The sequence below is a fragment of the Euprymna scolopes genome, chromosome 46 (assembly GCF_053919585.1).
Source record: "Euprymna scolopes isolate OS-2025 chromosome 46, ASM5391958v1, whole genome shotgun sequence".
Classification (NCBI taxonomy): Eukaryota; Metazoa; Mollusca; class Cephalopoda; order Sepiida; family Sepiolidae; genus Euprymna; species Euprymna scolopes.
The window spans coordinates 66,441,660-66,454,344 of record NC_136527.1 but is presented as its reverse complement, the minus strand read 5'-3'; the positions used below and the strand labels follow the sequence as shown (position 1 = coordinate 66,454,344).

At 37.3% G+C, this 12,685-nt stretch overlaps 1 protein-coding gene across 1 annotated transcript; it reads left to right on the top strand.

Annotated features, from left to right (window-relative positions):
- Nucleotides 1–5,056: 5,056 nt before the first annotated feature.
- On the top strand, nucleotides 5,057–6,238 carry LOC145270146 (uncharacterized). The gene is made up of 2 exons (XM_080125756.1): nucleotides 5,057–5,716; nucleotides 5,870–6,238. Exons 1-2 carry the CDS (start codon nucleotides 5,057–5,059, stop codon nucleotides 6,236–6,238), a joined length of 1,029 nt encoding a protein of 342 aa, XP_079981882.1.
- Nucleotides 6,239–12,685: the final 6,447 nt, after the last annotated feature.

Here is a 12,685-nt window from a genome sequence, read left to right as displayed (position 1 = left end):
TTTTTTGGAAATGGGGGAGGTAACAACTGTTTGTAAATGCAGGACAACAATTTTAGCGCACATAGGCGATCATGTGTGAATTGATACCAAGTATCGAGAAATTGGTGAAAGAAATTATCGCATTTTTAGCAAAATTAACAGTTATTGATTTTTTTTCTTTTTTGGTAGGGATTTTTCAAAGTATTTCCTACTTAATGGGATATTATCAATATTGGGCTTACTAAAAGAAAATTATGAATTTATTTTTAAAAGATTTAAAAGTATCATGACTACTTCATTTAATCACATAAATTAATATACGATAGTATATTAATTTATGCGTAAACTTTAAGTGTTTAATTCAACAGTGCTCAATACATATGTAAAGCTAGATAGTAATTTTTTAAGATATGCCATATATATTTTCATAAATTGATATCACGAGGTCCCGATTTCGAATCTCGCTAGATTCAGCCACTCTGATGAGTCGTAGACGACGAAACATGTGTCAGTGGATAATTATATTTTAAAAATAATAATAAAAACATCTATATAAAAGTGATACATTTAATAGTCCTGCGAAGTTAGCCACTTGGTAGAGGTTTAGGCTTCTAATCACGAGGTCCCGATTCTGAATCTCGCTAGATTCAACCACTCTGATGAGTCGTAGACGACGAAACATGTGTCAGTGGATAATTATATTTTAAAAATAATATATATGCCGCTCTCCATTTAGGGGGTACCAAATTGGTCAAAGGGAAAATTATTCCCAACACGCATTTAGGTAAAAATTTTGTATAAATAATTGAATTCATTCAAGAAAGTATTGCTAACAAAAACAAATAAAAAGATATATATATATATATATATATATATATATATATATATATATATATATATATATATATATATATATATGTAACGAGGGTAGATAGAAGAAGAGAGTAAATTCAATTCTATAAGAGGAGACTTAGCAGAATAATATAAAGCTCAACAACTTTCAATAGAGCTTATATAGGAGACAATAGAAATGGAAAATGAATTCACAAATACTATATATTGGGAAATATAGAAGGTCACTTATTTATTAAGGATATACATACATTTAGTTGGGGGATAAAGGGTACTCTTTATACCAAGATATTTCGAAGAGTCCCCTTTATCACCCAACTAAATGCATGTACATCCTTATTAAATAAATAACTCATTCTATATTTTCCAATATATAGTATTTTGTGAATTCATTTTCCACTCCTATTGTGTCATATATATATATATATATATATATATATATATATATATATATATATATATATATATATATATATATATATATGGTTTCAACCTGGCTTTGCATAGCTGACTAAAAACTTAATCTAATATTTTTATATGTTCATCTATGATTATTATGTCATCCTGTGAGTTTTTTGCTCCTTTTATGCCTTCTATTATCTTTGTTACTTGGGAATCTCTATAAAAGTCGGGCTTTTATACTACAATCAGCAGCATCTCATTTGCATAAAGCAATCAGTTGGATTAGCATAAAACCGGAAAGGCAACCATTTTTTTCTTTTATTTTATTTTAATCTGCATGGAACCGCACAAGAAACAGGTGTGTACTGAATTTTTAATGCCTTTTAATTACACGCCCCCTGGTCTTTAAGATCAATAATCGGTCTCATAGTTCACCATCTATGCTGGACGTCTTCGTTCATGGTATGACCGTTGCACCGGTCCTTCCTGCAGAACGTTTTCAACCTCCTCTGCCGGCAAAAAAAAACTCAGTGTTCTTGGAGAATGCATCAGTTATAGTGCCTCTTCCCCATCATGTTGTACAATGACGATTGGGTGGCTTCACCCACACTTCTTTAACTACGATGTCTGTTTTTGCCTTTTCTGTAACAGCCAATGGATGTCTCCATTCATATGTCAAAATGGATCGATGTGGCACTGACATTTCATCTTGGCCAGACTTTAGTGCAATATTATACCAAAATACGGCCTCTTGGGGCGAAATTTAACTTCTTGTTGCTACAACTTTTATAGTATGATGGTGCCTTTCTATAATCCCATTGCCACTCTACTGGTGCGCAGCGCGAAAATATTGCTTAACGTTCCAGTTTGCACATAGCTCTCTAAAAACTTCTGAAACAAAGAACATACCATTATCAAGCACTACTTCTTCTACCGGTCCCCTTTCCATAAACACTTCCTTAACAATTTTCTTAACTTCTGCTATTTCCGTTCTCATACTTCGCCATATTGCTGACCGCCCACAGTCAATCATAGTCAAGTATCGTTCATGTTGATAATGAGTGATGTCAATGGCCAGTCGCCTCCAATTTTCTGCCACATGTAATTCCGCTTTTTTCGTGTTTAGCAGGGTCAATGGATTGACATTCCCTACATTGCTCCACCACCTCTAGGACATCTTCTATCGTGATGTGCGCATTCGCCTTTTTCGCTAAATATAAAGTTCATTCTTTTCATTAACTGTTCTACTATACAGCACACTGGAGCCACAGCCTTCTTTTCTCTTAGCCAAGCCTTCTTCACTCTGATCAATCCATCTGTTTATTCTCCTGTGTTAGAGCCAAGGTTACAGTTACCTTCAGTCCAAATTCTCGGATTAGGACTCAACGTGTTCCAAGTCGATGATTTTATAAGCATCTCTTCCGCCCCTTTTGTCTTGATCCGCTTCCGATCTAATCCATGATGCTACTCTTGCCAAATCCGTTCTAACATCCACCATGTGTAGCCTCATTTTAAAGCCATATTGACGCCTTTCATCATAACATCGAGTTTTGCAACATTGATATGAGCACTATCATCTTTGTTGCATAGCCAAGCAGCATCTTCAACAGTTGAATCTTCTACTTCTAATCATAACTCTAATGCCAGGTTGTTAGCGTCGCTTCGTATAACCTCTTCAGGTTTCCTGTTTACACGCCATTCTCTTTTCAACGGGCCCACATATTTCACTTGTGCAATGACTCCTTGGTCAATTGCATCCTCCCATCGCTACGTACCCGTCTGCCTCTTAATAAAGCTATATGCTGTTCATAACCATCAGACTATGGGGTAATGGCCAATGAACTTTCTGCATTTCGAGAAAAGCCATCGCTTGGTCAGGCCCTCCTTAGCTTCATCAAATCTCATTTCCTCATCCAAACATTAACTTTTTCTGCTTTATTCCACTGTAATCTTAACCCCAAAGCTGTTCCGTTTTGCAATGATTAGGACAGTTTAGCCGTTTTTATATGATTCCTTACTCTTTCTACAGACACCATGGTCTTGTCTACCAGCACATCATCAATGTAGGATCAGGGGGATCTCTTGACAGCATCATCTTTGGCCAGCACAGTCTTATATATACATATATATTTATTTCTTTAATTTTGTTGTCCTAAACTAGGAACACTTCAAGCTATTTCGGCGATGGCTACCGACCTGAACAACATGATAAAGCCGTTCAGATGCGAAGGCAATGTGGTGGTTTAGTTAAAGAAAGTCGACCTAATGGCAAAGCTCCAAAAGATAGGCGACGTTACCACAGTGATACCGTTGTTCCTGGAGGGTGACGTACTGGCCCTACATTTGGAGATGAGCTCCTGTGAACAGGAGGACGCTGAGACGATCATAGCCAGATTGATCCAGGCATTTGCGGAAGGGCTGTTTGAGGCGTACAACAAATTAAAAGAGAAGAGGTGGACGGGAGAATCCGTCGATGTGTATGCAAATGAAGTCAAAAGATTGCTGGAACTGGCAGGAATTTGGAGACAGGTAGCGAATCATGTAGCAAAGATGGCATTCGTTACCGGGTTCCCGGAAGAGATTTCAAAGAGGCTGCAGCAGGTCCCAAGTATCGAGACGTTGGAGGTGAGTGATCTGCTTCCAACTGCAAGAATATTAGTAAGAACCCAATTCTCTGAGGCTGTAGGAACAGCGGCAACAGCACGGAAGGATGAGAGCAAAAGCCACCCAAGGCTGCAAGGCACATGTTTTGAATATGGGGTCTGCACCTGCAGAGAGACTGCATAAAGTTCTTGGAAAGGACTGTGTGTTACAAGTGTAATCAGAGTCCGGTAAACTGTCCAGAGGGAGCCAGAGCGCCAGCGGTTGTCCCGATTTGGGAATAATGGTGTGCTTGCAGCAGATGCCCAAGCGTGAAATTGTAGTGGAAGGACAAGAAGCTGTGGCCTTATCGATATTGGATGTACCACTACCATGGTGTACACTAGCCTTGTCAGAAGATAGAAAGGGGAGGGCAAAGTCGTGACATTCGATGGGTAACGAGTGAAATGTCGAGGGATGAGGACTGTCACAATTGAAATTTAGGATCACCGGATGAGAGTCCATGTGATTGTCACTGATCACCTGGTGCTTGGCGTCCAAGCGATTGTCGGAATGGATGTAATATGCCGACTTGGAGGTGTCACAGTTGGCAGCAATGGTGTGAGCTTCGGACCAGCTGGATGCGCAGTAACAGAATGGGTCAATGAAGGAATCAAACAGGTTGAAGGAAAGAAATGGATATCAATCAGTGATCCGGATTTTAGAGCAGAATTTGATGAGAATCAGTGGACAATGGCATGGAAGAATGAAGCACCTATGTTAACAAACAGAGTGGCATGTTACGATAAGTCGCTCAAAGGAGAAGCAAGAAAGGATTTTGAACGAGAAGTGGACAGATGGATTGAGGAGGGAATATTGTTGCCGTGGACAAATGATGTCGAATCAGGCATCTTGCCATTAATGGCCGTTCTGCAACCAACAAAAGGAAAGGTCAGCGCAGTACTAGATTTCTGAAAATTTAACCAACATGTCGAGCGCCATACTGGGGGTGATGCTGTAGATATATGCAGTGAGACCATCAGTGAAGGGAGGCAAATGAATGGTGCCTCTAAGTTGGTCGATCTAAAATCTGCCTATTTGCAACTCCGCTTTGCCAAGAAACTCTGAAAGTATCAGTTGGTCAGATATAAAGGCAGAACCTACTGCTTTACAATGGTGGGGGTTCAGGCTGAACTCGCCACTCAAGATCATGTCAACCCTTCTTAGGAAAATTCTAGAAAAAATGGGGAAGGGAGATGACACCATGAGCTCATATATCGACAACATCCTCATGAATGAAACTCTTGTGACTGTAGAAGAGGTCGTGGTTCACTTAAAGAAGTTCGGGTTGGTCGCCAAGGCACCAGAAAAATTAGATGGGGGAGCAGCTTTGGGACTAAAGTTGAAACAAAATAAATCAGGTGGCCTGGAATTTCAAAGGGGAAACGAGATCCCACAAATTAAAGAAGAGCTCAACAAGGGGGAGCTTTTTTCGATATACAGCAAGCTGATTGGGCATTATCCAATTGTCGGCTGGCTTAGACCAGCATGCAGCTACATTAAGAGGCATGCCGAATGTAGAGGATGGGATGATAGAGTGGGAGGAAGAACGACCGCCTTGATTGAAGAGGTCCTGAAAAAAGTGGAAAAGCAAGATCCAGTTCGAGGAATGTGGAACGTGTTGCAAACACTGGATGGAGTCGTGTGGTGTGATGCAAGCAGTATTGCAACAGGGGTTGTCTTGGAAGTGGGTGAAGTGGTTGCAAAGGATGCGGCCTGTCTAGGGAAGAATGATGATGCTAGCCACATTAATGTAGCAGAATTGGATGCAGTTACCAAAGGAGTTAATCTGGCCTTAAAATGGGGGCTGCACAACATGTGTGAAAACAGACTCTGCCATTGTGTTTGCTTGGCTGAAATCGATGATTTCAAATGACAAAAGGATAAGAACGAAAGGGGCAGCAGAGATGCTAGTGAAGCGTAGACTCGGGATGCTGGCTGAGATGATGCAGGAGTTTCTTTGAAGCTGCGCATAATCATGGTTGCCTCTGAGAAGAATAAACCGGATGTTCTCACAAGAGTGAGAAAAAGCTGGCTTGTGCCAACAAAAGAGCATATTGCTGCAGTGACTCATCTGGATAACTCTGGGGTGCAAGAGTTGCACAATTTGCACCATATGAGGGTAGAGAGGACATTGTACCTGGTGAGAAAAGTTGATCCGAGTGTCCCAAAGGAACAAGTGGTCAGGACTTGTGACAAGTGTCAGTCAATTGACCCTGCTCCAAGGGCGCATGAAGCTGAAGAACTAGGTGTGACTAGGACCTGGGAAAAACTCACAGTTGATGTCACCCCTTACAGTAGTGGGGTTTACATAACAATGGTCGACTGTGGCCCTGGGCGCTTCACCCTATGGAAAAGGCTGTGAGGTCAAATGGGCAGTGAAATAGTAGCAGCCCTTGATGTGGTGTTTCTGGAGCGTGGTCCAGTGGAAGAGCTTCTAACCGACAATGGTACTTCTTTTAGATCGGCAGCAGTTGTGAATGTGCTTAAGAAATGGAATGTCCATCAATTCTTTAGAGCTACCTATAGACCCAGTGGCAACGGGATTGTAGAAAGAAACCACCTGACAATAAAGGCAGTGGCAGAGAGAGAGAGAACACCTCGCCTGAGCAAATGGTCTATTGGTACATGTCACCTAGATCGGGGCAACAGCAAGGGACAGTTCCACACCTGTCAATATTCAAATACTCCTGGAGGCATCCTAGGGTTGAGCCGGCAAGCAGAGAGATGGAGACAACAGGGACCCTCAAACTTGGTGACGAAGTATGGGTGAAACCTCCAGTGGCACGATGTACCACACAGTGGAGCAGAGGACGCATAACTGGGAATAATACTAGCAACAACATTGCGGTAGATGGAGTACCGAGACATATTCTTGATATCAGGCCAGTGGAAAATGAAACGGTGGAAAGCGATGTGCAGCAGGAGGATGGCGAGACACTTCAGAGACCAAGTAGGGAAAGACGACCGCCACAATGGATGAGGGATTGTGAAATGTGATCTAGAGATCAAGGAGGCATGTTGTTTAAAGTTAGCAGAAGGAAAGGAGAAAAAGAAAGGGAAAAACCAGATCAAACGAACAGAGGTATTACCATGTGTGTGTCGAACGAGGTTGGGCAAAAGAGAGAGAGAAATCAAGATGGCGTCCATAGTTTTAAAAGGTGCGCTCTGGTAGAAGTCACGCAAAATCATGTGAAATCATGTGGAAGACATGTATAAAAGGAGTTGACAGGTTAGATCGGAGAGAGGCAGACAGACGAAAGTTGGTGTCGGCGGTTGTTGGCAGGCAAAGACAAATATATATATATATATATATATATATATATATATATATATATATATATATATATATATATATATATATTTTATTTCTTTAATTTTGCTGTCCTAAACTAGGAAAACTTCAGCTGGTACAGGTGTATGTCGTTGAAGAATAATATTAGTAATGTATTTTTTGACAGCATCAAGACAACAAAGCCACGTAGGTTTTAACGAAACAAGAAATTTATTAACAGTGAAAAGATAGTAGGTTTTACCACTAAGAAATACCACGTGACTGTGGTGGGAGGTTGCAGGCAAGAGTGATAGTGGGAGTAATCACAATCAAGGGGAAGTAACTCCTATTTACTTGATGTATACAACAGTCTACACATTCCGGAAACATTTGCTGGAATGTACGTAAAAGGAGAGTATTTCCCTCCTCACCTGTGCTCATCTTGATCTAAGTTCCTTTTTGGTAGGATAACGTCCAATGTGACGAATGCTTCTAACCTAGATGCAATACAAACTTGGTTGTTAGTAGGAAATGAGAACTAGACACAAGGTGTATTTTATCAGCCATCTATGAACTCTCTAGCATAGTGAATCTGTACAAGGGGAGAGAACTCTTACAATTGAAGAGTTCCTACTGTTACACTAGAGTTCTTTTTCTGTGGTCCTGCATCTAATAAAACGACATTTTCTCAAATTCATCAACAATCTGGTTCTGGACATTAATACGGCTCTGACAGTTTTTAAACGAAAGTTGTGCCATTACAAAATTTGTTTTCTTGTATTTGGTAAGCCCTTTCGTTTGTGCTTGCCTGTCAGTTTTTCTTTGACTTTTCTGGCCTGGCATACATTAACCTAGTGGTTCATTAGTCCACATGCTGAGCAAGTGCTGCCCGAGCAAGGCAATTTCCGCGCTGATAGTGAAGCCCACGTCTACCACAGATGTCTGTACTCTCATGTCTGCTTTAGTGCGTTTTATGGTTGTTATATTTTCCTTGTAGTTTTCTATTTTTCATCTTGTCAATTGAAGCCTCATGGCTTCTGCATATATTTACCACTTCTGGCATGAACAAATTCTTGTTTTTTTTTTTTTTTTTTTTTTTTTTTTTTTTTTGCCAATCCGAAACTTTAGTTCCAACAATTATCTAATCAAACACAATTCTTCAAATTCACACTCGGCTCTGAACTTGTATTTGTGTGCTTGGAGTTTACAGCTCGTGATAAAATCATCAATGATTTTTGTTTCGTTTTGCAAGTAATTTTGTTGCTTGCAAAAAAAGAATGTGATCCACTTTTTTGTCTTCAGCTATGCTACTTACAGAAAACTATAACTCACGTTGTTGCCTGAAAATGTGTAAGGATTCCACGAAATTAATCTTTTCTAGCACATATGTTGTTCATTAGTATGATTCGACATTATTTTTGTTGTTATTAAAAAACAAACAAACAATATAAAGTGTTGAATAGAAAATATTAAAAAACTAATAGTTCACGAGTGCAAATTAAAGATGGCGTCTTTTTTAACACGCGTTGGCGAAATACTTTTTCGCCAATAATAAGACTGACATATTGTTCCTATTTACAATGCCTCCCCACAGGCCAGAGTTAGACACCAGGGTCGTATTTTAATGTGGAGAAAAGGAACAAAAATTAAAATTGTCTCAGTCGTGAAGGATTTCTCCTCCACTGACAGAGAACAAGAAATTGAAGTGCAGCATCTGAAGAACAGATACTACACTTTGAGGTATTTATTTGCTCCTCGACTGAGCAAATTAGGCACAAGGCCGATTTTTAATGTGAGGAGTAAAGGGGAAATGGGGACCAACTCCCCGGGGAGTAGGGGAGCTGGATAGTGACAATTGGGTTGAACGGTTGCCCTTACATTGACCAAGGGTCGCCCCCACATAGGGTATTTGCTTGCAGTATCTGTCGGAACAGATACTACACTTTGATCCTGGCCCGAAGGCCAATGTTGGGCCTTTTGAAGATTCTCCTATTTTTGACGGTAGTATTCTATACTTGAGTTTTACCGTTGCACAATGTTGTACCTTTTTGAAATATTTGTTTACACGAACAAGGTTGCCAAACAAGACATAACAAGACGCCATTAAGTTGCAGGAGTCATTTTTACTATTCACCAAGGGGACGTAACTCGTACAGCCAAACAGAAAAATCCGGGTGAGATAATCCATATAATGTAGGCACCGCCAAAAATGGCCGCAAAATCAAGTTGTTGTTGTTTTTTAAAACGAAATTACATTTATTAAAATCCATTATTTCTGAGAAACTTTTTTTTTCCAGAAAGATAAAACCCTGAATTTTATCATATAGAAAACAGAATAATGTAAAACTTTTTCTACTATTTTTAATTCAATTTTAAATGTTAAATTTTCCCAAAAAGTTAACAATTGACATTTTTTTGTCTTGCACAAAAAACGTACTTAAATATTAAAAAAAAAGGGTTTTTGAAATAATTAATTAATTTATTTATTGTCTAACTAAGATTTAGGATGATTTTCTAAAAGAATATGCAAAAATATTATAATATAAGTACCTGAATTTCAAATAATTCCACTTATTCATATAGGTAACCAGATATTCGCGTTGACGTAGAGTTCAGATCGACTCTGTTTACGTTTTCGTCTGATAAAAAGCAAACTATGGAAGACCAAACAGGCAAAAAAAAACTTATTTTTCAGTGACGAAAATTTCAATGTATTATTAAGCTGAGGCTGGCCAGTACCAGATGGGTGACCATTTGTATGCGTTTGGTTTTAATGTGTATGTGTGTGGGGGCCAGACTCCCCAAAATGGGGGGGGGCAATTTAAAGCAGAATAAAAAAAAATTATTTCAGCGCGTTTGGTCCACCATAGTCGAAAGGCGGCAAACGTTTTCAAACGGGATCGAAAAAAAGATGCTATTTTTAACACAAAGGGCACAATATTTATCGAATTTTTTTTTTTTTTGGTATCGATTATTCAAAGCATGCCCTGTTTAATAATGGTCATGCATTATTCGGCTCGCTAAAAAAAAATTGTTAATTTATTTATCAAAAATTTTAAAATAGCTTTTTTCGTATAAATATTAAAATTTTTTTTTTTTTGTTTTGCTTAACTTAAATTAATTATTTTACTTAACATATTCACCGAATTTCACACTTCAAAACTCAAAAGCGGGATAATTAAACACAATCGAAGTTCTGATATTCAGACGTCAAAATAAGGTATGCAAACAATTTTTTTTTTTTTTTTTTTTTTTTTTGAATCTATAATTCTGTCCCTTACAACAAAATATGTTGATTTCAGTTTCAGATGATTATTTTAAGCATATTTGTTCCCACTTCAAAACAAGGGGGGGTTTTGTAAGCAAAAAAATATATATATATAAATATCGTTTATGAAAAATAAGTATACTGTTATAAAGTTCATTCTTCTCCTAATAATCGCTGAAAATTTCGTATTGATCGGATAATTACCTGATTTTTGGTAGATTTTTAAAAAGACGGTCCGTCAAAAAGTACTGACCTGCCCCCCCCCCCCAGTTTTGGCGGTGCCTAATATAATGACAGGGTGACAGCCTGTCTCGTTTTCTTCCCCTTCATGTGAAAGTTAAATTTTCAAGAGAGGTAACTCCCATCAGCATCTGCTAACATGGCATCTTAATCGTCTTTGTTATTCCTTGGTGGCTGTACTACATGAACTCCACCTTTATTTATTAAGAAGTCTCTTAATGACTTAATCACTATGCTATGTTTGTAATAAATTTTCTCAACTGGTTCATCATCATTCCTAGGATAGGTTTGGATATTCCAATATTTCCACATTTTCTAAGTTAGGATTTCTGCCAGTAGCTGGGATTATTTTAATGCGCTTTCTAGTCTGGTATTATCTTCTTGTCGATTTTGCTCGTCATCTTGCATGCCTGTTGCTCCAATTTGATTTTCAAGTACCTGTGATATTGTTGCAGGACTACGGGTGTTGATGTAGGTGTGTCAGAAATTTCGTGAAAAATATTGAATAATTACACCCCGTCTTTCCAAGCTTATAACTCCTCGAAAAATGTAATTCAAACCCTATTTTTTTTTTAATTAAAGGAGCAAGGACCAAGTTTTCATTAAAAAAACAAAAACAAACAACGTGTTTTTTAAAAAAAAAAAAAAAGGTTTTAAACTTCGAACTTTACAGATAAATTTCTAAAACACAAAAATTTTTTTGTTTTAAATTTGAATATATTATTTATTGATCATTTATCTTCAATTTGTGATATATAAAACTTTGGTGAGTAAATTAATTATTTACTTTTTAATAGACATTTCCAAATGGGAGGCGTGAAATCATTCGACCCCCTGTCTTTCCAAGCTTATAACTACTCGAAAAATGTAATTCAAGCCCTAATTTTTTTTTCAATTAAAGGAGCAAGAACCAAGGTTTCATTTAAAAAAAATAACAAAAGAAAAAACAAACAACGTGGTTAAAAAAAAAGAAAAGTTTTAAACTTCGGACTTTACAGGTAAATTTCTAAAAAAACGCTACTTTTTTGTTTTAGATTTGAATATATTATTTATTGACCTTTTATCTTCAATTTATGATTTATAAAAGTTTGGTGAATACATTAATTATTTACTTTTTAATAGACACTTGAAAATGGGGGGGGGAAGGCGTGAATTAAAAAAAAACGTTTGTCTAAAATATTATATTCAGTTTATTGGAAAGAGCATGAAATTTCATATTGACCCTGAAAATATCGTAAAAATAGAATCAATCGAAAAATTTTGATAGATTTTTAAAGTTTAAAAATTGAAAAATACTGAGCCCGTAAAATTCAATTAATTTCATTACTGTTTAAAAAAAAATTCTATTACTTTTAAAACAACTTTAATAGTTTATTTTGGAAGTATAATCCATAAAGAAAATAAACAACCCACTTTTAAAAGAGAAAGTACGAGTTTTTTTATATTTTATGCGCAGTTTTGTGTTAGGGGTGTCAAAAATTCCTACAAAAATTCTGATACACCTAGATGTTAGTCCCACCAATTAAAAAAAAAATAAATAAAAATATGTATGTAAAATGGAGTTGAACAATCAAACAAAGACGACCGAGGAAGAGAATAAATTTAATACAAACTTTATTTTTTCAAAATCGTAAATAAGTGAACAGAGAAGACAAGAAAGTTTCTTCTTAATTGAAAGTCTCTTCCTGCGACTGAGGTAATAAAATGAAATGAAGTAGAAAAAGTAAAAGTGTTCGGTTAGAAATAACCGGTCCTTTTCAGCAGTATTCAAACTCTCATCAATCTTGCAAGTACCATTTACCTATCACCTTTGCTATGTAATACTTGTATCTATGTTGTGAATAAAATTACTTGCGTTGTAATTATATTTCCTGTCTTTATTCCTTGCTTTGAGGAACAAATGACTATAATCTCTTTATTTTCTCAGCCATCTAATCCTTTTCTCCCGTAGAATCTGTGTAGTTTCTCACATAAGTGCTTTATTGAGTCTATCAATACCCAGTTATATTCTCGATGCTACATGTTTCTTC

Bases quoted from the DNA above. Each gene is read 5' to 3' on its own strand.
- LOC145270146 (XM_080125756.1), top strand. From the start codon at position 5,057: ATGGGGAAGGGAGATGACACCATGAGCTCATATATCGACAACATCCTC. The intron at 5,717-5,869 runs GTTTGCTTGGCT...GCCTCTGAGAAG, and splicing joins AAAACAGACTCTGCCATTGT to AATAAACCGGATGTTCTCAC.